This window comes from Sarcophilus harrisii, chromosome 1 (genome assembly GCF_902635505.1).
Source record: "Sarcophilus harrisii chromosome 1, mSarHar1.11, whole genome shotgun sequence".
Classification (NCBI taxonomy): domain Eukaryota; kingdom Metazoa; phylum Chordata; class Mammalia; order Dasyuromorphia; family Dasyuridae; genus Sarcophilus; species Sarcophilus harrisii.
Genome location: NC_045426.1, coordinates 103,203,057 through 103,230,752, shown reverse-complemented (window position 1 = coordinate 103,230,752; position 27,696 = coordinate 103,203,057). Strand labels below are relative to the sequence as shown.

General features: G+C 34.5%; 1 protein-coding gene across 2 annotated transcripts in view; it reads left to right on the top strand.

The window, feature by feature from the left end:
* Positions 1 to 27,696, top strand: part of SH3GL2 (SH3 domain containing GRB2 like 2, endophilin A1) — a 229,091-nt gene that overhangs the window by 183,411 nt on the left and 17,984 nt on the right. For both annotated transcript variants that reach the window (XM_031961479.1, XM_031961481.1), the window contains exon 3: positions 7,244 to 7,316. In XM_031961479.1, the coding sequence (XP_031817339.1) occupies positions 7,244 to 7,316 (73 nt within the window). The remainder of the gene's footprint in view (positions 1 to 7,243; positions 7,317 to 27,696) is intronic.

Below are 27,696 nucleotides of genomic sequence, written 5' to 3'. Positions count from 1 at the left end.
TGACATTGTTGACCACTCTTACACTTGTGGTATCCTCTCTTCTCTGGGTTTTTAAACACATTTCCACTGGCTGCCTTACTTGTCTGATCATTCCCATCTCAATCTCTATTGCTGGATTATCATTCAAGTCTTATACCCTAACTGTGGATATATCCCAAGATTCTGTTCAGGGTTTCTCCTCTAGATTTTATTCCCTTTTTCACAATGATCTCATCAACTCCCATTAATTCAATTATATGTATTCAAATATATTCAGTCTTTTATATTTCAACTGGTCATTCCCTCAGACAACTTTAATTCATATGTCCAAAACTGAACTCATCATCTTTTCCCCCTTTGCACCTAACTTCATTACTTGTGTATCACCACTCTGATTCTTAACCTCAGCATCACCTTCAGAAACACAATGAAGCATTTTGGTGGTGAGCCTGAAATCAGGAGACCTCAGTTCAAAGTCCAGCTTCCTAGTTAATCTCTGTTTGGCTCAGTTGTCTCAGTTGTAAAATGGAGAATAAGAAATCTACCTCTCAGTGTTGTTGCCCTAGAAGAAAATAAGATGTTCTTTGTAAAATGTAATGTTCTTCTTGGTTTGGTTTCCCTGGGGTCTCTGGGAGCAGCCTTCATTTCAGTTCGGTAATCACCACAAGTGCAGCCAGGTGTGAAAGTCCAAATGCTTTATTATCTCTTTCAAAGTCTTGTCCCCTTTCAGGGGCCCGGTTAGTTTTCTTAGAGGCCTATCTCTCTCCTTGGTTCTGAGAGCTTGAGCTCCTGCTGTTAGTCCTTTATCTTCTCTGCTTCTGCCTCTAGCTTCCTGAATCTCTCCTAATCCAAAAGTTTGTGCTTCAGCCTCTAGCCACAACGAAGTTGGAAGATGGAATGAATCTGCCATAGCTTCCGAGAGCTTCTAGTGCATTTGTGTTTTCTGGCCTTGAAAGCTGTTTTCTGGCCTTGAGAGCTTCTAGTTTATATGCTCCATACCGAATACACACCAATCATTATATCACTAGGAAACCATTATTTGTTGTAGGATTAAATCAATGTTAAACTGGATTTAACCATTGTCTCCTCAATTCCACTTAGTACCTTGTTTCAAGTTCTGGCCCATAACAGTAAAAGTGCTTAGGAGTGCTTGGCACAAAGCAGAAACTGTACAAATGCTCCTATTCCTTCTTCCTTTCTCTCTCCCCATATATTTAACCAGTTCCCAAATCTTCACCATCCTTCTTCCAAAACTACCTTCTCATTTGCTCTCTTGTCTCTACTCATATATTTTATACCCTCATTGCATCTTATTTAGATTTCTGTAACAGCCTTGCCTGTTTTCTCTCTAATTCATAATTTGTATAACTATTAGAGCACAGAAATGGCCCGGTTATTTATATGCCCCCAAATTTCCATTGGTCCCCATGACTCATAGGATAAGATTTTAAAATCTCTGACATTTAAGCTCATCACAAACTTTTTTCAACCTGCTTTTCTGGGTTTATTTCATATTAATCTCATTCACATGCTTTTCCTTTTCAGACAAACTGGACTATTTTCTATTACTTATTCATAACATTCTAGTTTATGTCTCCATATTTTTCACAGGCTATTTCTCATGCCTAGAATGCATACCATCTTTACATCTGCCTTTTAACATTCCTTATTTTTTTCAAGGATTGGGTTGAGTTATCCTCTACGTAAACTTCTCTGATTCCTTCCAGCTCTTATGGACTCCCCTCCCTCTAAATGATTTTATGTCTACATATATGTCTGTATATATTCATAAATATACATATTACATTAAAAAGAATTATACTATATGTTATATAGTACATATATAATATATATTTTCTTGTAACATATATGTAACATTCTCTTGTAATACATAGTATATATAATACATAATGTATACAAGCCAATGCTTCTCAATATTATATATATATATATATATATATATATATATATATATACACACACACATATATAATGTCTATATATAATACAATTTAATTTTAAATTTTTTATGATTGTGTCTGTCCTTCATTGGGTTAAGAATTCATCCCTTATTCCAGGGATTCCTAAATTTTGTCAATCTCCATATCTTTAGGTTTTCATTAAACTTTTCTATGTCCCCTATTAAATATGAGAGGAAAGTGAGAGTTTACTATATATGTGCACATAAGAAATAAAATAGATTAATTTTAATAGAATATATTGCTATGTATTAAATATTGCCCTTGCTAAATAAACTTCTTGTACTTAGTGCAAGCATATGTATCTCAGATTGTTTTAACCATCCTTGTAAAAGGTACCTAATTTGGTTCTATTACGTTTTTTTTAATGATATGACCATTAATATTTAGGTCATATATATAATTTGAGTTTATTGTGGTTTACTATGTAAGATACTGGTCCAAATTAAATTTTAGTAAACATTTATTAAACACCAACTGTGAACTAAGCTTTCAAAGATGCAAACATATAAAACAATATATTTCCCCAGAGTTACAATTTAATGTTTATTGTGTGTATAAATAATGTTTACAAGATAAAAATGAGTAAGCACATTATGTCAAGAAAAAGACCAAAGAGATTCAAGTAAAGAGTGATAACATTTTATCTGGGTCTATCAAGGAAATTGTGGCAGAAGGTTTAAGTTCCAGAGTGAGGGAATCTTGGAACAAGAGGACCTGAGAACTTCTAACACTACAGGAGCAAACAGGAAAGTGAACTAAAGTGGCACTTTCTAAGGAATCGTGTAAGGTCCTGAGAAATCTAGATTAAACCAAACTGAATGGAGTTAAAAGGATGGAAAATCAAAATAAAAAATGAGGAGAACTTCCAAAGTTCATTTGATAATGGAGAAGAAAACTTGTCATACCCCAAGAATCTCTTATCTCCCACCCTTCTCTTAGTAGGGGAAGATGGAACATCCTAACTGCATCTCTTTTTTTGTTTATTGTTTGTTTTCTAAATTTAACACTAAAAACAAAAAAAAAGAACAGTTTTGTGTGTAGAATAGAAAATAAAAAGAGAATTTTCATGAAACTCCAAATCCCCATTGTGTACTTTTTCTTCTTAAATATAAAATAAATTCAAATTACAACTTTCAAAACTGTGTTTTCTTTTACATTTTAAATAAAATGTCTCCTTGGGACCCAGTAAGCAGACTTTTGTCTTACCCTGTAGACCTTGTGTCTTGTGGGTAGGATTCTGCTGCAAACTTTGTATTCTACACTCTTCCTTATTTCTGCTAACAGGGCAATTGAAATTTGTTAGCCATGAAGATCAGGAGGTCTGTAGTCTCAAATCCTTTCTCCTTTTCTTTTGCTTATTAGTCACATAAAATACATTGTAGCTCAACTTTCAAACACTCCCAAGAGAACCTTCTTTATAGGATCAGCAGTTTTGGAGAGAGAGAGAGAGCTCAGTTTAGCTTTATTCCTGAAGGAGCAATTACACAATTGAATGAAATAAATTAAAGGTTGACATCGAGTATTGCCACTGGATAAAGCAAGTGGGGATTCCAAAAGCTCATTTCTCTAATATCAACCACCAAAAACACTCTCCAGCTGAGATGCACTGAAAACACAGGTGTGTGCCTCTTAACCCCGCCAGCCTCCTCAGTGAGACTATTGAGCATAATAACTGGAATGTGTTGCTTAATACAGGCTCCCTACACAGTAAGTGTTTCTCCCTAGTAATTGAAGTGCCAGTATGTGAAACTGTTTTTGTTGCTTAAACAAACACACACACACAGAACATAGGTTCCTTAAAAGCTTAGTTAAACACTACCTGAGCGGATTTTTGAATGAAAAGTTAGAGCTTCTCAAATAAGAGTCTATCTTAGGTACAGTTAAATATGTTCAATGATAAATTTTAATTTAAGAAAGTAAAACTAAAAGGAACTTCAGTGATATCCAGTTTAATTTTCTTGCTTTAGAGATGAGGAAATCGAGGCACAGAAAAATGAAGTAATTTTCATTTATTCAAGGCCACACATAGTCTCATAAGTGGGATTTGAATCTAGGTTCTCTGACAATGGATAGCAAGGTAGCTCATTTGATAAAGTGCTTGGTCTGAAGTGAAAAAGACTCATCTTTCTGAGTTTGAATCTGGCCTTAGACACTTATCAGATGTGTGACCCTAGGTAAGTCATTTTACACCATTTGTCTCGCTTTACTCATCAGTAAAATGGGATGGATAAGGAGATGGCAAACTATTCTTCTATATTTGCCAATAAAACCCTAAATACGGTCATGAAGTCAGGTATGACTGAAAATGATTGAACAACAGCAATTTTTGACTCTAAAACTAATGTCCGTTCTTCTGTATCATGACTGGTCTGAGCTACATTGCTGAGCTCAGGAGGAACACAATAAATGTGTTTCCTTTGTCATTTTTTCCTTGAGAAATAATGCCAGTTTCCAAAGTAGAACTAAAATTGTTGTGGTCTCCTGCATTCTGGATTCAGCCTTTAGTATGGCCATTCTGTAGGAGCAATAGGAGCTGAATTTAATTTCAGATAACAGCCAGTGCAACAAACAAGCCCCCAGGCAGGGGAAGAGGGGTGCATTTATTTTTATCATGTCCTGAAATGGGTTTAGTAGCAGGGACTACTAACTCTAGATCCCCTGACTCAAAATCCAATTCTAGGAAGAAAAGTTCACCACTCTGGAGAGCTGCTGCTCTTTCATATGAACTCATCAATAATAATGTCTATGGAGATTAGCAAATTAGTAGATCTAAGCAAGGTCAGTTTTTCTATTCTAAATCTAATCACCCTCTCTTTAAGATTCTGTCTGCCAAGGGATATTAATCTTTGCTTGTTTGAAATCTTGGGTAAAATATAAGTAAACATTTGATACAAAAATAAATATGCTTTATATACCTTAACATTTTTGAATGAACAATTATTGGCAGTACTATACATAGGACCTTAATTAATCTATTTTATTGATAAACCAGCATAACTATCTTGTCTTTAATCTCATGAAGAAAGGTGACTTTTAGAAGTCTGATTAACAATAATAACAAACACCCACCCACACATAAAAAAGCTCTTCCCTTCCCATCTCTAATTCTAAATTCTAAGCTTCTCAGTTTAATCTCTTAATCTTTACTTTAAATTCTGAGGCTTGATGGGGAACTGTTTTTCACTATCACAAACTCCAAGTGGTTTCCATAACAGAAACTAGCAGCTTACCAAGTAAGAGAGAAATGTCACAATATGTAAGAAGGATAGAGACCAGCTGTTTTTCCTCTTCACAGACAGTAGAAACCTGACATTGTGCTAAAGCTGGAGGAGTATTTTACAAGGGAAGCACTAGCTGATTCTGGAGTGTCGTGAGACATTGAAACCTGCCTTAAGAAGTGAGATGCAGGGAGTTGGAGTCTCTCTTTTTCCTGCAGTCCCTGTGAAGGCACTGGGTGATAGTTTGTGAATGGTTTAGGTTCAGTCTTTTCTGCAAAAACAGGGATACCATATGCTTTAGTATCTGTCATTGATGAGATCTAGATATGGGGTACCTAAATGAAATTAGGGTTTAATTGAGGTCTAGTGGCAGGTTCGGGGTACAGGGAGTCAAACAGAACTCCCTTGCAACCCCCCTGGATTTGGCGCAAGGATACTGAGTTAAATGAAGTCTAGAAGCAGCAGGAGTTCCCAATAAAAAGCATTTATTGGCCTGAAAAGCTAGATTGATAAAAGAGGTTTATTATGGAGTTTGGAAGTAAGGTTTAAGTATAGTTAAGGAAATAGGCAAAGGTAGAGATAAGAAGAACTTATCTTTACCTTTGCCTATTTCCTTAACTATACTGGAAATAGGGTTCCAGTGGACAGAGGATCCTGATATGACAGGCATAAGGCTAGCATGTTTGGGACCTCTGCAAAGAGGGGGTCCCAGCTTGGTCCTTTTATAATGGGAGATTTAGTTAGAAGGGCCTGTGGGTGCAGCCTCAAATTGGCTCAAATTGGGATGGGGCTGGGACAGGTCTGGATCTTCTATTGGAATTCAAAGGGACCAGGATTTGTGAATCAAAAGGTCCTTGATTGACAATTACATTAACTAGGAGGGGTTGGGAATCAGAAAGAAAGGAATAAGTCAATTCTTAAAGGGACCATACCTGCATCATCATGAAGTAGCATATTGATGAGCATACCCATGGCTATTGATAGACTTAGGAGGCAGCTAGATGGTTCAGTGAATAGAACTGCTAGACCTGGAATCAGGAACATGTGAGTTCAAATATTGCCTCAGACACTAGCTGTGTAATTTGGGGCAAGCCACTTAATCTCTGTTTGTCTTAATCCACTAGAGAAGAAAATGGCAACCACTCTTTGACAAGAATACCACATGGATGGTATGGTCCATGGGGTCACAGAGTTGAACATGACTGAACAATTGATATTATAGTGATGCCATTTTGGTCCTCTCTGAAAACAAAGGATGACAACAACCAACCAATTATGTCGGAGATATGTTAAGAATACTTATAACAAAATCAATATTTACAGATGGCATTAGTGCTAAAAATCCCCTTTTATATTTCCTTGTTGGATTTAAAATTGCATAGATAATAGACTCCATTCACAAAAGATCAGTTCTTAGGGCATGCTTTAGATATGAACCTATAATATGCTTATGAACTTTATTTTTTTTCCTATATATTAAAAATTATTAATTTTTTTGTTGCACATTACTTTGCAATATCTCTTCCCACTTAGTTATAATACCCTCAAGCCCATTGTAGCAGCCTTTTATAATAATTATGTAGTCAAACCAAGTGAATACATTGGTCATGTCTGAGAATGCATTGTCTTATTTACCTCTGGGCAGGTAGCTAGTACAGAGGATAGAGGGCCAGACTTGAAATGAGGAGGATTTATCTTCCTGATTTCACCTCCAGTCTTAGACATTTATTATATGACCATGGTCAAGTCACTTCATCCTTTTTGCCTCAGGTTCCTCAACCATAAAATGAGCTGGAGAAGAAATTGGCAAAAATCCCAAATGGGGTCATGAAGAGTCAGACATGACTGACAAACTACTGAAAACACATACATACATGCACTCACACATGTGCACATTCTGTACATTTTGTCCATCACTTCTCTGTATGAGGGCGAATTTATGTTTCAGCATAAGTCTTTTGACTCCATGATTAGTTGGTAATTTGGTCAAAGTTCTGAGGTCTTTCAAAGTGTTATCATCTCTTTTATTATTTTTTTTCATCAATGCTTTTTGTCTCTTTTCAGAAAGTGGATGTCACCAGCAGGGCTGTGATGGAAATAATGACCAAAACAATTGAATATCTTCAACCCAATCCAGGTAAGGGAAGATATTATTAATCATAGGTTAATTACAAAGGTAATGACACTATGTCCTTGGTATAAGTACTTGATATATTTTATATATCTATTCCATTTTCATCTCGGGAGACCTCAGCTTTCATTCTAATTCTACTAGCTATATAACCATTGATTGGTAATGTTAGTCTGTATGACCTCTGAATCCAGATAGTTTCAAAGGAATAACTGAGGCAGGTGACCTTGCACAGCCCTCCCTCCCTCAAATCCAGTTCACATACATATCATAGCATCCCCCCCAAAGTCATTGTTAGTAGTCTATTGAGCTTCTGTTTCTTCCTCTAGGAAGTAAAGATAATGAACTTTAGGATTGTTGGAAGGGAAACACTTAGTAAACTTCTAAGAACTGTAGAAATATGAGCTAGTCTGGTTGTCTCTAGTTATCTGGCCTGATTGTGTAAGTAGCAATCACTGGAGGACAAAGAGATCTTTTAAACCCAAAGGAGAAAGTATTGGGTGTAGTGGGGGAAATGTCATAATTCATCATGTCTAAAGAAGGGTCTACTTGGTACCAGAAGTCACAGAAGATCCGAAGGATACAGATGCTGCGTCTTACACAGTTCCTTGCCAATTATATTATTTCCAACTTAATGGTGAGATATAGATTAGTGATGATTCTTCTTAAATGAGTTGTTAAAGGCTATAGTTAAAGGCAGGTCCTGGAATGTCTGACAGGGTGGTAGGAAGCCATTCTGATAATTTGGCAGGGTAGGGATTGTATAGGATAGATAATTTGGAAGATATTCATAATCTTGATATGGAGAGTGGTTAGTGGTTAATATGCAATGTTAGGAGAATGCAAATTCTACCCCATTTTAATCACAGACCAGTTTCCTTAAATTAGGTTCACCAGTGGGCTCCTATATACCTACTAAGATGATACTATCATCTTACTTAGATGATATTAACATTATTACTTTTAAGGAAAGAATTTTCTTACATCTCTTTTTGAAAGTGCTGGTTCTATTGAACCATCATGGTGAAAAGCTCTTGTGGACTTGATTTTTAATTTTTGTTTCTGCAGGAGACAATAATGTACTCTCCTTGGAAAGATCCCAGAGGAAAATGATTGTTGCAGTAACCAACTTCATTATTCTTTCCCTTTGGGGTTCTTCTACTGAGGACACATTATTGGCTCCTGAAGTTTCTTAATTTCCTGTGACCTCTTCAGTCACATTGGCAGCATTGTAAATAAGAATGGGTTCCTGAAGTGCCATTTTCAAAATGAAAAGAGTGAATAATGAAAAAAGGAGAAGAGCCCTCAGGAATGACCTCGAGTCTCAGTTTTAGAATCAGAGGACACAGGTACAAACCTCTGGTCTCAGTTCTGTTTACTTCCAGAGGTTGTTGTTTATTGTTGTCTGTCCTTTATTATCAAAGAGAACCATGATATCAGGGAGGTGATGCCATGATATGCTGGTAAACTGATTGAAATGAGGGAGGGCTGGGCAAGGTCACCTGCCTCCCTTTCTTTTCTGGAACCATCTGGGTCCAGTGTTCTAATATCTTTAATAGGTCTTCTTTTGACTGAGACAACTACCCATTTAGTGATTGACGTAAGGTAAAGCCTTATTAACCTAGTCAAAATAAATAAATAGATAATTAAATGAACAAATGAATCAAAATAAAAGGAATACAAAGGAGAGGAAGACTCTCAGTCCTGCCATATTTAATCTATATGTCTTTGGTCCAGAGACCTGACTTGTCTTTGTCTTAGTTTCCTTCTCTTTAAAATGAGGGAGTTATATTTGATGATCGCTAAGGGCATCTCTGACTCTATTATCTTATTATGATGGGACAATCAAAAGTCTAGAGTTTAGGAGTATTTGGAAATGGGGTATATGTGACTTAACCTATGCATATAACTTAGCTTAATTATCAAATATAACCTTTAACAATATTAGCAAGATTAAACAGTGGGATTAATCATGTTGCACGAGTTTACCAAGAGGATAAAGCTGCTTTTGACCTTGAAGGGCTTCAGTCATATTCTTTAAAGTACAATCAAGGTGAGCAGAAAAGGTGATTTGTGTGATAGGTATATGGTTACTAGAATAAGAAAGTCAAGGCAGTCCAAATAGAAGCAGCAATTAATGTCAACTGCTATAATAAGAGTGGTAATCATCTTGCATACTAAGGAAGTCAGAGCTAGCATGTAAGCTCTGAAGAAAGCCTTCTTAGCTGTTGCCTAGACTATGATACCTTTGTTCTAGTGCTGGTTTTCCTTCAGAGAGGGAGGAAAAGGCAACCAGATAAGATTCCTTCAAAATTGGGTGGTGATTCTGCAGAAATCCGCTTTTTTGGTGACTTTTCTGGTGTCTGGATTTGTATTCCCTTGTGTTATATGTCTCTGGAGAAGTATTATGTGCCAGGCTGTGCTACAAATTGCAGAAAAAGAGGAAAACAGATGGTTTCATTCTTTTAAGGTATTTAATGATTTTTTAACATCCAGAGTTGCTATAGTTAAAATATAGAAAAGATATTTTAATTGAGCCCTAAATGAACTGAATCAAGACTTGTTTTTAACCTCATCAAAAATATTGCAAGAGGAAGTGGTTTGGAACCTTTTAAAAGTAAATTATTCTTGGAAATGATACATTTTTATAGCATGTTGAGTCTACTAATGAGCTGCCAGCAGAAAAAAAAGGTTTATGGGTCTTTGAGAAGCATGTGGATATCTGCCACAAAGGAAAATGATGGCTATTCCTGGGGCAAATATAATGTCAGTTTTAGCTTAGCAATTAAATGGAAAGGAATTAAGCTTTTAGATCGGAGTCAAGTCACTAATGAAAACTAATTTCTTTTCCAACAATAACAACAAGATTATCATTTAGTAGTTCTGCAAATTTTAAGCAACTTTTATCTAATTGGCTTATTTGAGATTTGATTATTTTTCTACTTGCTACCTTACTGAGGACAAAACTCTAAATTATAATAAAGCCTGCTGGGATGGGACAAGAAGAAGAATTTTTATCTCTAATAGTTGTGTTATAGCATGATGACAAAAGACTAACATGTTGTACAGAATCAAAGAGTAATATATAATCAGTAAATGTAACAGGCGGGACGCAAACCCAGACCTTTTTGACTGTAAGTTTAACATACAACCATTGGTTTTTGTACTCTTACCTTGTTAAATAAAAGTGTGGTCTTGGTCATTTATGGCATAGGGAAAATAAAAGACTTGAGTTCAAATTCTGACTCTTGCTACCTATCATCTTGTTGACCCTGAACAAATGTTTTGTTTCAGTTTTCTCATCTGTAAATGAGAGATTAGACTACTTGACTTCCAAGTTCCTTTCTATTAAACCTGCAAAACTAGGATACCTTACCTCTCTGGGCTAGTGTTTCCTTACATACAAATGAAAGGATTTTTCTATCTCCAAGGCCCTTATATCTCACGTTTTTAAGAATAATGAAGTTGTTTAATTGATTAGACTAAAATTCCCTGGAGGACAGGGTTTCATTCCCTTTTGTATTTTTATATTGTCTAGTATATATCCTTGTGTATAGTGGCCCCTTCATAAGTATTTGCTGATTGAATTAAATATTGGTGACTTTTTCCCCTCTGCCTTCAGTACAACTGTGTATATGAGTCTTAGAGTGATAATTTAAAAAATTTCATAAAATATAGATTTAGATTAGATATGATCTCAGAAACAATCCTTCTTGTTTGATGTTTGAAGAAAATTAGGTCCAGAAAGATGAAGTGACTTGTTTACTATCAATCACATAGGTAATAAGTAGCAAAGCTGAGATATGAACCCAGTTTCTCTGACTCCAAATATAGTGATTTTACCACTGGATACTATACTGTTTCCCAAGTTCTTATTAGCCCATCAGCATAAACTAAAAATAACCCTATACTGAGTAGATGGTGAATCATTTGAACAGGAAAATCCATTGCATGGAGACGACCTATGGTCTTCTAAAGAAATACTTTTCATTTTGTCTTGTTTGAACTTTGTTTAATTCTCATACATGACTGAAGTTGCTTATTAAATAAGGATCTTAGTGTGACCAGAATTGTTTTAGATATTTTTTTAAAAAATCATTTCAGAAATAATGTGTAAAATTTTATTGATAGTTTAAGACAATTGCCTGGAGTGTTTTAAAATATCCTGGAAGCCTCTAGTAACAGACATGAAATAAAAAAAACTGTTATAAATTGCTTTGCCCCAGGCAACATTTTGTACTCAGTGTCCTCTTAATTATCTGCCTATATAGATGGATTAATGGAGAAAACAGTGAAAGTAGAGTAATTGGTGATAATGAAATTGAAAAGTTTCAATGGTAAGATTGAATTATGATGATGACTTCTTAAATGATTTGGTCTGCATTTGCTCTTAATATATGTAATACAAACACATACATAGATAAGGTAGCTATGATCTCAAAATATCTGATTCTCCTAACTCTGCAATTTTCATCTTGTTAACTCTAAGATCATAGAATTTAGAACAAGAAGGGGAGAGGAGGGGTGCAGAATTCAGAATCATGTGCTTTCATTTTACTGATTATTAGGGAGGTATAATGATTTGTACAATGCCACAAAGGTGATCTTGTAGTAGAGCTTAGAGTTGAATCCATTTCATTTATTCCAAATCCATTATTATCTATTATACTATAGGTTGGGTTACTTTGTCATCCAATTTGTCCATTCTTCACTATTAAAATAAGGCACTGAAAAAATCCATAAAATCAAGCTGAATTCATGTGTGGTATATAAACTGAAATGTATTTTGATTATTATGATATCTTGACTCAAGAATGTATAGGTAATGGATAGTAGGGTCAAGATTCTTTAAATATCTACTCCAGGTCTTTTAAGTTCAGAGTCAGTATTCTATCCATTATGCAAAGTTGCCTCTGATTGCCTAAACAATGACCTTTTTCAGTTCATTTTTTCAGTTCACCTACTGGTTTAGTGCTATTAATTTATGATAATTGATTTTCTTTGAGTTTCCTTAAGAACTTTTGTGATTTAGCAGCTGTTGATGAGATGTGTAAGGCTTATAAGGAAACCATTTTTTCCATGCATATCCCTTCCCCACAAATGGAGCCTTATTTCAGACTTATAGATGTCTACAAATATCATAGTGCCTGTGGTTGCTCTAAACCAACGCCCATATTAATGATATAGGATTTTCTACAAGGTTCATTGATCCCAGAGATTTATTGCGTCCTCTTAATCAAAGTTCAGAATGACTAAACCGAGGCATATAAAATATGTGATCTCAAGGATGCATGAACTGCTAGTAAACAAGACTGAGTCATTTATTGGTAGAATGAATTGCTATTATCTCTTATTTTGAATTTCTAGATTTTTAGAACCTCTTAATGGTCAATGATTGGATTTGACCTTTGACTTTGACCATAGTGTATATACATATGTGTATACATTTATCTCCTTAATAGAATATAAACTTCCTATGGATTTTCATTTTTATTTTTCTATCTTCAGCATTTAACTCAGAGGCTTTTATTAGTCACTTAATAAATTTGGATGATGTAGGGTTCAAAAACACTTTATATATATAATCTGATTTGATGTTCACAACAATCCTGTGACTAGGCTAGAAAGGCATTATTAGTTTTACATTTTTTAGTTAAGGAAGCTAAGATTTATTGTTAAAGAAATAATTCTTAACTAATTCTTAAGATTTAGAGAGTTGTAGGTCAGTGGCAGGCATTCTGACTCTGGATATAGGAAACAGTTTCCTCTACTCCAAAGTCCCTTTCCTGGTGACTTCCATATTTCTTTGCTAACATCACCATGGATTAATGAGAGTCTTACTCTGATTATTTTATTTTCAGGTCATCATTTTTCCTTGGCCACAACACACACTCATCATTTAGGTTATGATTTATATTCTACTGGGGAAGAAGCACTTTTTTTTTTCTCTCCTAAGAGATTACATGAACAATTCTGCCTCATTCTCTCACAAAGCAGAATTTTAGCTTAAGCTAATTTTGTAATTTCAAGGTGAAATTCTATCAAAAAATTGTTGTTCAAAAGGGAAGAAACCAGTGACTAAGAATCCAAATTATGGCCCTTTGGTCTAGGCACAGGGTTCCTCAAACTTTTTAAATAGGGGGCCAGTTCACTGTCCCTCAGACTGTTGGAGGGCCAGACTATAGTATAAACAAAAACTTTGTTTTGTGGGCCTTTAAATAAAAGAAACTTCATAGCCCTGGGTGAGGGGGATAAACGCCCTCAGCTGCTGCATCTGGCCTGCAGACTGTAGTTTGAGGACCCCTGGTCTAGGGCATGAAAACAGTAAAACAATCAACCTCTCATGCTTTAAGAAATGCTGTCAGGAGAGCAAAAAGGCCAGAGCAATGGTCAATGGTTTTGTCTAAGAAACAGCAAAGTTTTAAAGGAAAATATATATTTTCTATCATTTGGCCATAATTTGAGTTTCATTTTATTTTATATATCATGTATATGTGTGAAAAATTACCTGTATTTATGTGTGTGTATGAGTGTGTAGACACAATAAGCATATACTGAATTTGGTGCTAAAGAGATTTTATGAGTTTTATGAAGTAAAAGATCATGCTTTATTTAAATTCTCAATCAAATCATATAATCTCAGAGTTGAAAGAGATCTCAGAGTGTTTAAACAATAGCAATTCTCTCTCCAAAAAGGATTACCCTGTTTCTCCTAAGTTTCCTGTTGTAAGAAACTGAATACCTTTTACATTTTTGCCTCTGGAATTGAGCAGAAAGATTTAATCCCTCTTTCACCTGAGAGCCTTTAAAATACTTGAAGAGGGCTTTTAGGTGCTCCATATCTCTAGTCTTTGTGTTGGATATTCCAGTTCCATAATCTCTTTAGTCCCTCATAGCCAGGTTTCAAGTCCCCTCATCATTGTAGTTTCCTTCATAGGATTGTAGATTGAGACCTGGAAGGAATCTTGGAGTTCATCTATAAGAACCCCAATTTTAAAAGAAAAGGAAACAGACTCAAGATCAAAGAGGTAATGAATTCAAGGTCAAGGTCAAAATCAAGATTCAGTTCTAAGTCCTTTAAGTTCAACGGCAGCATTGTATCTTTTACCTAAAGTTGCCTCCAATTACATTACTCTTTCCAATCTTCCAGAGGAAAAACTGAGCTTCCTCTAGAACTAACTTAAGTACTAAGCAGAATATTTTTGGCTCAGATCTTCTGAGTTCAAATCCAAATTAGAATCTCTTTGCTCAGAATGGAAACATTTCTAATCTCTTCAACATGTGTAAAATTGTGTGGGGGCAGTGGGACAAAGACAAAAGAGGAATTTGAAAAGTAACTTTGTATAAAATCTGCCCTAGAGAAAAATTTTTAAAAGTTAAGATTATTTTTAAAAGTTTAGGTCTGTATTTTTTGTTGAATTGAAAAAAAATGAATAAGAGGAATTTCTTAAACTTGGGGAGTAATGCTAAACCCAGGATTATTAAAATAACCTCCTGAGTCATACATGCCTAGAATATATTGTGGCTGGAATGCATTTAGATGTCATGCAATTCAACTTTGTGATCATAGTCTTGGATGATAGCACAATTGGTATCTTGAGATCAACTGGTCCAACATCTTTCTTTAAATCAGTATGGTTTTGCTCTCCTCAGTTAAGAAACTCAGCCTGTCATTCAAAGCCAATCAGAATTTGACCCTAGCCTATTGAAGTTTTACAATATGAGTTCTCATGACCACTTTATAAGGTAGATAGTCTAAATCAGTCAATCTGTAAACATTTATTAAGCACTACTAGGTGTCTAGCACTATGCTAACAATAGAGGATACAAAAAGATGCAAAAATCAGTATCTATCCTCAAGTAAACATAATCTTTTTTTTAACTTAATTTTTATTTTATCAATTACATACAAACAAAACATTTTAACATTTTTTTTTAATTTTTTAATAGCCTTTTATTTACAGGATATATGAATGGGTAACTTTACAACATTAACAGTTGCCAAACCTCTTGTTCCAATTTTTCACCTCTTACCCCCCCACCCCCTCCCCTAGATGGCAGGATGACCAGTAGATGTTAAATATATTAAAATATAAATTAGATACACAATAAGTATACATGACCAAAACGTTATTGTGCTGTACAAAAAGAATCAGACTCTGAAATATTGTACAATTAGCTTGTGAAGGAAATCAAAAATGCAGGTGTGCATAAATATAGGGATTGGGAATTCAATGTAATGGTTTTAGTCATCTCCCAGAGTTCTTTTTCTGGGCATAGCTGGTTCAGTTCATTACTGCTCCTTTGGAAATGATTTGGTTGATTTCGTTGCTGAGGATGGCCTGGTCCATCAGAACTGGTCATCATATAGTATTGTTGTTGAAGTATATAATGATCTCCTGGTCCTGCTCATTTCACTCAGCATCAGTTCATGTAAGTCTCTCCAGGCCTTTCTGAAATTATCCTGTTGGTCATTTCTTACAGAACAGTAATATTCCATAATATTCATATACCATAATTTATTCAGCCATTCTCCAACTGATGGACATCCATTCAGTTTCCAGTTTTTAGCCACTACAAAAAGGGCTGCCACAAACATTCGTGCACATACAGGTCCCTTTCCCTTCTTTATAATCTCTTTGGGATATAATCCCAGTAGTAACACTGCTGGATCAAAGGGTATGCACAGTTTGATAACTTTTTGAGCATAGTTCCAAACTACTCTCCAAAATGGTTGGATTCATTCACAACTCCACCAACAATGCATCAATGTCCCAGTTTTCCCACATCCCCTCCAACAATCATCATTATTTTTTCCTGTCATCTTAGCCAATCTAACAGGTGTGTAGTGGTATCTTAGAGTTGTCTTAATTTGCATAAGTAAATTTATAATCTAATAGGGAAAATAACAGTAAGCATATGTAAACTAAGCAAACTATACACAAGTTAAGTGGGAAATAATTAAAAGAAGAAAGGCATTGGAATTATGGGGAATTAAAGAAAGTTTTCTGTAGAAGGTGGGATGGTAATTGAGAATTAAATGAAGCCAGGGAGGTCAATAGCCACGGTGGAAAATAGAGAACATTCGAGGCATAAGGGACTGCCAGAGAAAATGTCAACAGTCAAGACATGGTGTGTCTTATCTGTGGAGCAGTCAGGAGGCCAGTGTCACTGGATCAAAAATTGGGGAATAAGGAAAGGACTGAAGAGGTGAGAGAATACTAAGCTCTGAAAGATATAAATACCAAACAGAGCATTTTGTGCCCTTTTCACGGGGGAATCAGTCATAGAGTGTGACTTGTCCATAGTCATAAGACTAGTTCCAAGTCAGCAAGCATTTATTAAATAGTTACTATGTTCTAGGAAAGTGCTAAGTTTTGGCCACACAAAAATAGGCAAAAAAAGTCTCTCCTCTCTAGGTGCTCACACACTGATGAGGGAGGCAACATGTAGACAACTATGTACAAACAAGGTAATTTGCACAGGATCTCAAAGGGAAGATCCCAGCATGAAAAAGATCTGGGCAAGGCTTCTTTGCAGAAAGTGTAGTTTTAGCTTAGATTAAGCAGCCAAGAAAGCCTGGAAACAGAGACAAAGAAGGAAAGCATTTTTCAGACATGGGATATAGACAGTGAAAATGGACAAAGTAGGGAGATGTAGGAACCTGTGAGAAGAACAACATGGGGGCCATTATTATTGGAGTACAGAATAGATTGAGGGAAATGTGGTGTAAAAAAGATCAGAAAGGCATGAAGCAGCCAAGTTATTAAGGATTCTAAAGCTAAACAAATGTTTCTACATTTAATCATGGAGACATTAAAGAGCCACTGAAGCTAACTGAATGAAAGGAATGTGTGTGTGTGTGTCTGTGTGTGTGTGTGTAGCAGAGTAACATGGACAAATCTGCTCTTTAGGAAGGTCCCTCAAGTGGAGAATGGACCAGAGGGCAGAGAAATTTGGGACAAGGTTTTGCAATAATTTGGACAGGAGGTGATGAAAACCTTGCTATAGTGGTCAATTATTAGAAGAAAAATGAGTATGTATGAGAGGGAGAGGCAGGAAGGACAATTCTTAAATTCTTAATAATTGATGGAAGGGAGGAAGATTAGAATCAGTTCCCTTGTCTCCAAATCCCAGGGTTCTGTTTACTATGCCAAGAAACTTCTTCAACCCAGCTGCTCTATCTGCTCAGTGAGCTTTTCCTTCCTCATTCCCTGTATTCCTCAGTGCTTGCTGCTTATTATAGTCTTTTGGCATTTAACGTACACTCTCTATATAGTTATTTCATTTTTACTATGTATGCCTTATGTCTCCAAGTTAATCACACAGTTCTTGGGTTATCTTGGTCACAGTGCCTTGCAGTTTCAATAGAAATCACATTTGATTTGGAGGCAGAAGATCTGTTCTTTATTTTTGAAAAATAGTCATTCTAAAATAAATGTGACAGGATGGTATAATGGATAGAGAGCTAGCCTCAAAGATAGGAAGAACTGGGTTCTTGTTCTGCTGCTAATGCATGGTGACTATGTAGCAAAGAGCAAATAATTTAACGTAACTTAAAAGCAATTGCCTTAGTTCTTCTCCATCAGATTATATGCTCCTTAAAGTCAATTACTGTCTTTTGCCCCTTATTGTATCCTGGCACTTACTTGGTACATAGTAGTTAGTTAATAAATGTTATTGATTGGTTGGTCTAAATAGCTCTATAACAGTATAAGATCCAGACCAACCTTCTTTGCTAGAGAGAAGTCCATATCTGAGAGTCTCTTATGCCCAAGAAGTTCCTTATTTTATTTCATAAATTAAAAATAATAAAAAAGAAGTCATAGGTCCAATTCCATCCTTTCCTAAAATGTAATGCCCCAAAGTAAACAAAGTATTCTAAGTATAGTACAGAGTAAAATAGAGTTGTTATTTATCTTTTTTTCTTTTCAAATTGCCTTGAACCCAGTAGGGATTTAATTATTTATTGAGTAATGTTTTAAATTTATAAAAGAGAATATAATTTGATAGACCAAAAGATAAACTTATTCCTAGAAGTCCCTTGTTATAATGTAGCTTTTAGTGAGTAGGAATTATTTTATTTTTTGTATATTTTGTACAATATGCCATGCATATTGTAAGTGCTTGATAAATGGTTATTGATGAAAACTGATTGATCAATGCAGATGTAGAGTAAGTGCCTGAAGGAGTCAGTGCTCATAGAAGTATTTTCTCATTAATTTATGAAAGAAATGATTTTATGACATTAGCTCATTTTCACTTTGCAAAGTCAGAAAACTAAGCCCTAAAGGGATAACATGGATTTTAAGGATTCATATGCATCTAAATAGTTTCAGGGATTTGGATTCCAGCCTATATCATTAATCATCAGATACACAGTTTAAAACCTACTTGGGAAAAGAGTAGCAAGAATGATAATACTTAGAATTCATTTATAAAGCCCTTTAATGTTTTCTTACCCCACAATTCTGGGATAAAGAATAGTGCCAGAGAGATTGAATAGCAACAAGTGTTCTCATCCTCATTTTGTAGATCAAAAAATAAGCTCAGAAAATTAATGACTTGCCTAGGACCACATAGCAGGTAAGTGAATAGCAGGCTGTAAAATGGATGATTTTATTTCTTTTCTATTCATATGAATTCACATCTATTTTAAATAGGAAAGACCAATGGAAGTCCTAAAATTATTAAATTTTTAGCTTTCTTCCAAACTTGTAAAGTAGGTTTTGAGTGGGAGACTGAAATGACTCCAACTGAAAATACTTTCAATTTTAGAAGAAAACCACTCAGTCAGCCCCAGTTAGAGGGTTTCTTTCCATTCTTTCTTCTCACAACAAGGGCATTGACTTCCGTTCAGCTGTGACCAGAATCAGAATGGTCCTCAGTGAAAGCAGCACATTTTTCACTTTTGAGTGGGGAATTTGATTGGAAGGAGCTGTGGATATCCCAAATGACTTCCTTAAAAGATGGCACAGCTCTGATTGAGGATAAAAATGAAAACTTTGGCTTCATCAGGCAGCTACACAATAGGGGATATTGGGGGAGGAGGATGGGGAAAAAATTATCCTCATGGATGGGAATTTATCTCAATTTCCCCTTCCTGTTTTTTTTCCCTTCAGCATCCACTGTTCCACTTTCCATCATAAACAAACGTTATTTTAAATTCTTCACTCCCTCTAGAAATATAAATTGCCATTCATGATAATCAATTCCATTCCTTACTCAGTGTGAAATTATTTTTTTTTCCTTTCCTTATATGTTGTCTTTGGTTTTATATGGAGCTACTTTTTTATGAAAACATTTCATGTAGTTTAAAGCAAAGCTTCTTAAATTGTGGGTTGCAATCTCAGATAGGGTTGTGTAACTGCATGTGGGAGTCATGAAAAATTTCACAACAGTAAAATCTATTAATCTACTAAGATTGAATTCTTTATGTAAAAATCAACAAACACATCCATCTCATTAGTATGCAAATTTGTCTTCTTTAATAAATGATAAAATTATAGGTATACTAAAGAATTATTTGAAGATAAATTTCTTTATGATTTATTATCAATAATGTTTCCTTTGTATACCTATTTGGTATGCCTATGTATCTGGGATTGTCTATAAATTTCTTGGATGAAAAGTGGTTGTCAGTGGAAAAAAGTCTAAGAACTACTGGTTTAAAGAACTTATCTTTTTTTTCTTATAAAAGCTGAATGGTTTGTCTGATTATGGACCTGAAATAAGGATTGTTGATTTGGCTTGACCACTGACTTATTTTAGATCTTGCAAATCATGTTTCTTCCTAGTAATGTAATATGGGTAAAAATAAGTATTAAAGCCTAAAAGCCATATCTGATCATGTCATATTCCTATTCAGTGTCTTCCATTGGTTCCCTTTTCAGTCCAAAATCAAATATAAAATCATCTGTTTGCCTTTTAAGGTACTTCATAACCTTTCCCTCCACCCTAGTCCCCTATGTATAGTCTTTTTACACCTTACTCTCATCCATCTACTCTATGATTGGGCCATTTAGGCCTTCTTGCTGTCACTCCAACAAGATATTCCATCTCCTTACTATTTTCATTCAAATTCTCTCCTTCCTCACTACTACCTTCTAGAATCTTTTGTTTCCTTCAAGTTTCAGCTCAAGCCCTACTTTCTCTCCAAGAAACTTTTCTCAGTTCTTTTTTAATGTTTCCTCTGAGATGATCTCAAGTTCTCTTTTATATTCATAAATTGTACACCAGTATATTTACAACATATACTTGTTTGCATCGTGTCTCCCTTTATTGTCAGATTTTTGAAAGGGACTGTTATTGCCTGCCTCTGTATTCTAGCAATTAGCTCAGTGCCTAGCACAAATTAGCCATTTAATAAATAAATGTTTCCTTAACTAAAAACTTGATATCCTGGAATAAAATAATGAAAAAAGTCCAGAATGATGAAATTTTTAAAAAATCAATTTTATTTTCATTATGAAAAAATCCTATTGCACAGTGCCTTATTTTTGATGTTCTATAGCTGTTTGTGTTTGGGTCTTATCTCCCACTAGATTAGAAGCCATATTGAAAACAAGGGCTACTTTTTGTTCCCCACTGCAGAATAACAATAATAACAGCTAACATTTATAAAGCACCTTTTTATTTTATTTTGTCTGGTCCCCATAATAGCCCTGGGAAATAGGTTTTCTAATTCTCCTCATTTTGTAAGAATCTGAGGCAGGATTTGAATTATAGCTTTCACGCTTTAAATCCAGCTCTCTGAACTGTGTGACTAAGAATAAGCAATTTATGTTTATCAATAAAGATATTTTAATATATTTATCAGCAAGAAAAATTACCCAAATTTGCTTTCAATAATTTTTTTCCCCAAAAATGGAAGGATCTTAATTTGCTTAACTAATTATCACTGCTTTTGAATATTGATGAAGTATTTCATATTTCAGGTTTTAGAACTGGAAAGGATTGTAGAGATCACTTAGTCTAGCCCAGATTTTCTGGCTTAATTTTTTGTGGCTGTTTACTTAAGATGAGCATATCAGGTAGTTAGCTAGTCTGCAAAATCAAACTTACTAATGACAGATCTAGTGTCAACTGGCAATTTTCCTGTCTTAGCTACTATCTTCTCTTCCTGCCTTCTGTTCTTTGATCTGTAAATCATTATATTCCCTTTTTTACTCTTTGAAATTTCATTTTATCCATCCTGTTTATGTAACCAAAACCTAAATCATGGAGCTGGAATTGTTGTCTGTGACTTACTAATTGCAGTTCAGTGAAGTCTGTACTCTGAACATGATAAGCTGTGTTATCATAGTATTCTGTATAGTTGAGTGTATGATTGACAGCATTTTTTAATCAGTGGATGCTGTGATAATTAATAAATTGCCCAAAGTATGCAGTTAAATAATGGCAAAGTTGAAACTCAGACCCATATTATTTGACTACAAATCCAGGCCTTTTTTTCTGCTATAGTGTAGCATTTTCAACATTTTATCTTCATTTCATCTTTGTAACTGAATGCAGGGCCAGAAACCCATGACTTAAATTAGATCATTCTTTGAGAATATTTAGGGACAAAACAAAACAAAATAACCTATAAGTTTGACATTGCTGACTATTATTTTTATCTCAGTTGCGTCACTGCTAAATACAGAGTATGAAAAAATTGTGAAAATGTCATGGTTTTGTCACTAAGATTGTTCTTCATAATCACTTTAGCACTGACCTCCTGGCCAAGAATATCTGCAAATGTATCTTTGTGATTTATTGAGCTGAAGCTAATTTGGATAAAAAGTATAAGGCAGTGTTGAGGTGGGGAATTAAATTCCTTATCATCTTTTCTTAGGGTAGTTGCCTCTGAATAAATAGGCATATATCTTTTGGATATCATAGTTCCTGGCTTAAATCAGGTCTTTCTAAGTTCTGGGTCTTTTATAAATTGACTATATTAGTTAGGGCACATTACTTAAATTCTTTGGGCCTTATTTTTCACATGTGTAAAATAAAGAATTTGGCCTATATGGGCACTAAAGTCTCTCTCCTAACCTAAAATTATGTGAACAATATAACTTATAACTAATGTTTACAGAGAAATTTTCCTTAGAACATACCACTGTGGTAGAGACTGCCAGTATTAATTTGTCTATTATATTATCTCTAGTTAGGGGAATTGAAGGAGGAAAGGAGAAATGACTTGCCCAGAATCATATAGTTAATCAGTGGTAGAACGGGGAATTTGATCATCTTGTGATTCCGAATCCAATGTCCAAAGATGTTTGTAGATGGATGGATGGATAGTTAGGTAGATAGATTAGAGGAATATTTGTTACTGTGTGCTCACCATTTGCCAGGAATTAAGTTGAGTTGATGAGTGATCTCTGAGGTTTTTCCTAGTTCTTAAAATCTGTGATTCTGATGTATGTGATATGTTAATTTAAGAGTATTCATTTTTACATGTACCACTCTGAATAAAGTCACTTCTGCTATCAAAGATTTGTTGTTCCTGTACTAGCATACAGCCTTACTTTTTTCAGAAGCAAGGACTGTCTTGTCTTTTTATTCCCCCAAATATCAATCACAGTACTTAGGATATAATAGATACTTTATAAACATTTGAAGAATTCTACCAATAGATTCACCTAGAGTATCAAATACAAACAAAAATAAATATAGTATCTACCCTCAAGTAACTTAAATTCTAATAGGAGAAAAGAAGTAACATATGGTTTGTTTGTGCACTTCTTCCAATGGAACTTTTAGATAAGAATTTCTAGGGAAAAGGCTGCTATTTATAGGGGCAAGGGCTACAGTATTTCCATAATACTTTTTGTGAATCTATTGGTAGAATTTTGTAAATATTTATGAAGTGTCCATATAATGGTATATGCACAGTACTGTGATTGGTCTTGGGGGACTTAAAATAACAAAAAGACACAGTCCTTGTTTCTAAAAAAGTAATATTGTAACCTAGAACAGGAACAAGTCTATACATCTTTGAGAATAGAAGTGACTTTACTCAGAATAGTACATGTAATTTTGTGTGTGCTCTTAAATTAACTTATATCACATACATCAGAATCACAGACTTTGAGAACAAGGAAAAACCTCAGAGATCACTTCATGTTAGGGGTCCTCAACCTTTTTTTTTTTTTGTCATAATGCTAGGGCAGTATCTCATGTAGTCTCTGGACTCATTCTTAAAATAATGCTTCTGAAATACATAAAATAAAATATATAGAATTACAAAATAAATTATATTAAAATATAGTTATCAAAAATTTTTAAAGCTTCCATACATAAGTTGAGCACTCTGGATTTAGTCAAGTTCCTCATTTTATATGTGAAGAAGGTAAAAGATGGAGGTGGGAGGGTATTTTCCTCCTGGACAGGGAAACATTTATTAACTGGCTAGGCTGAATATCTCTTCTCCGACCATCACTCATTGCTCCTTCATACCCATTCATGACAGCACCATGCATCAGATGACCTAATTTCATTTCCCCTAACTTTTTCATCATATCCACAGGAATCTTTGACTTATTGTTTAATATCTGTTTTTCATATTAGACCTGCACTCTGGAATTATACACATATTTGCACTCATGTAAATGTACACATAATGTCCCGGAAGTCCCAGTGAAGTTTTAAACTATTTTTCAGTTCAGTCATGTCATACTTTTTGTGACTCCATTTGAGGTTTTCTTGGCAAAGGTATTGTAGTGATTTACCATTTCCTTCTCCAGCTCATTTCATAGATGAGAAAGCTGAAGCAAACAGGTTAAATAGTTTGCCTAGTGTTACACAGCTAGTAAGTATCTGTGGCCAGATTTGAACTTACAAAAATGTTGAGTTATTTTGACTTTATGCCCGACATATCCTTTAAACTATTGATAGCTTAATAAGAGCTTAATAGCTGTCATTTTAAAATGCACTAAGGTTTTTGGAAGATGGTATATTTTGTGTTGGTATATATGTTTATGCATTTTTCTCTTTCTTTTCTACTTCTCCAACTCCCCACTGAAAACTCATTGAGATAGAGATTGTTTTATTTTTGTCTTCATGTGAACCTCACTAAATGGCTGGCATTTAAGAAATAATTGTTGAATTGAAACAGAATTAGAATCCAGGACTTTGTTCTGCTAATATTTCTATACTCCATAATTTGGTAATTTTATCAGGGTAGTTATATTCTCTATGTAAAATACCAATGGGACCTCTACATATCTTAGTAGATGGCTTTTCAGAATTATTGAAGTCTGAAAAATTCATCATCCTTTGGTCAATCTGGTGATGAGTCTCTGGGAGTCTTAGGTGTCTGGTTTCTAGACCCAAAGAACCATTTCTTTGCAGAACTGTGCTCAAAAACTTTTTAGCTTTATATAGTTTGGGAGATCTTGCATTGCACTAAATTCTTGGGGAATCAAGGATCACTGCCACTGGATGATCTTACCAGAAATTTAAATTTTACAATAAAATCTTAATACTCCAGTAACATTTGTGATTTTATTTATTTTTTAAAATTTATTCTCTTATTTAAACATTTGCTTTTATACAACTCTTGTTTCTTACTTATCTTTTACTCACAGGCTGTCCCAAGCTCTTTTCACAGATTTAACCCTAGACTACAGGGTATTTTAATTTGTTCTTTCATTGATTTTTTAAAATCACATCTCTTATATTCTTGCATTACTCTCCTTCATCTGTTTTGCCTCCTGTCACAAAAGTGATCTGTTGTAGAAGGATGGAGAACCTTTTTGTTTTCTGCAAGCCCAGCCTGGCTCTTCCTCTTTGGTTTTGTTTATCCCATATCTGTTTCATTCCCATTTTACAAAACATCCTCCCATCAGCTTAGACAATTTTCCCCAACATTTTAAAACCATCCATCTAAACATAATAGACTTTAGATAAACATGAATAACAGTTTCTTTACCAATCATGGATCATTCAAGGACTAAAAAGATTTATAAACCAGAAGTTCTAAGACTCCTCATTTAGAATAGATTAAAATGGGTTCATGAATTTTAATGCCAGTCACATCAAAGATGTTAGTTGAAAAATGCTTTTAAACTATAAAAGGAATTGGATGTAACAACAGTAGTGTAGACTTCCTTCTTCCCTTTATAGATGGTTTCATTAAAAAATTACATTCTTCTTATAGCAGAGGCAGAATAATTAACTGTTTTTTAACTGCATAGTAGTCAAGATTATGGTTTTTGTAAAGTTATGAAATTGGAGCACCAATTTCTAGAAGATTATAGTAATACTATTGTTGTCTAGTGGGGGTACAGTGAGGCAGAAGTATTTATGGTTTAACGGTTGGGCTCAGAGTGAGAAAAGAAGCAAACTGAAGCTTTTCAGTGTATGTAAACCCTGGATTCAGGCTCAATTCGATTTTCATTTCAAGAGCTAATCAGTTTGTCTATGACACCTTCACTACTTAGACTATCACTTCCTCTTCTTTCCCACCAGTAATCTGGACCCCTGGATTCCTTGACTCTGAGAGGCAAACTTTTGCTTCATCTTGTCAGGACATCCAAGACACTTCCCCTCCTATTGGAACATAATCAGTCTCTCCTTTGACTTTCTCCCCTACAAGATCTTTATGTGATATCTTCCCTCATTAAAATGTAAGATTTCCCCACTCCTATGCTTAGTCAAGGTGAGAAGTCTATGAATGTAATACATTGCATGTATTTTCAGGTGGTGTTGTTATTTTTTATGTGCTGACCATTTAGATTGGTTTTCCCCTCCTCTATTTGTTTTGAGATCAAAAAGGAAATTATAGTGATGTAAAAAAATTAATAATTTTTTAAAATTTACATTGCAAAATAGGAAAAAAATAATTAAGAGCCCTTCATGAAAGGACTCTTTTGCTTGCTTGTCTTTATATTCTTAACTCTTAGCACAGTGTCTAGGCTTTAATCCATGCTTTTTGACTGATTGTTAGCAGACAACCATCCAGTAAAACATGAATTCACAACCAAGTTTTACAGTGTGATTCAACCTTTAGCCTTCTCATGAGAAATTACAGAGAAAAGATTAAGGGACTTGTTTTTTTTTTTTTCATTCTCTAAATCCACATATAATACAATGATTCCAAGTTTTTCCTGGACTATTTATGTCTGTTCTGCTGCTTTCTCTTGTTTTCTCATCATAAGACTATCCATTCCATTTTTGTTTTTGCTCATCTGTTTTTATGCATTCACTTCAATCTCCTCCTACTCTATTTATACTTCCCCTCACCTCACCCTCCGTTTCTATGTCATTATTGGCTAAGAAGCTAGAGCTCAGATTTTGTTTTGTACATAGAAAAGATTCTGAAAGTAGACTTAAATGATCTTATTTTCACAGACTGTTTATAAAATGTGCTATCTTCAAGCTTCAGAAGCTAGACTGCCTACCTTTAAATAGGCACATGTATGATCTATGTTATGTACTAGAATTTTATTGGCAGCAATATCCAGTGTGATTTAATGGCTTTTTCAAGATTATTATTGTTTGATGATCTTGGATATTATGTCCTATTGCTGGGTTAAATTTTTTTCCCCTAAATCCCCCAAAGTCAAAATCATTAAAAGTAGGGAAAATAGATCAAGGGTACTTGGATGGACTGAATGGACTTTCACAAAAACAATGTCTTAATTTTTTTAAAATTTTTATATGAATTTATAGAAAATAATGATAATAGCATTCTATACAGTACTTTAAAGTTTGCAAAGCATTTTAGACATATCCTCAAAACAACTTTGTAGATAGATATTGTTATTATCCCCCTCTTACAGATGAAGAAACTGAGTCAAAGAGAGGTTATTACTTTCCCAGGGTCAGTAATAAATGTTTGAAGATTCAAACTCAAGTTTTCCTGACTCTAAATCATTAGAACTATAGGAGACTTTAAAACATAATCTGGTCCAATCCTCTCATTTTACAATTGCAGAAAATGATAAAAGAGTAAATTGAAAAAGATAGCAAATGGTGGTAAAATATTGAGTGATGGAGTCTGTGTGTAAGGACCTTGTGTGTGTATCCTTACACACAAACTCTTCAGTCTGTTTCTTTCTTGGTAATGTAAGTAAAATATGGGTGGCATATCTTGCTTTGTCAACTTTAATATAAATAGTTGGACTTCCCAGAGATATGGATAACAAGTCTCAGATTAAAGATTATAATACATAGATACATATACACATATATGCATATATATATATATATATACATTTATAATGAAATTCTTAATTTTTTTCTTAAAAAATAACTTTTAATAGTTTTTCTAGTCTTTTTTACCAATCATTAAATTTTAAGTTGGGCATTTAAAATGTAAAGACTATCAAGACTTAGATGAAAAATGTGTAGGTACAATTTAATAGCTTTCTTGCTAAATTTAAGATGGTAACAT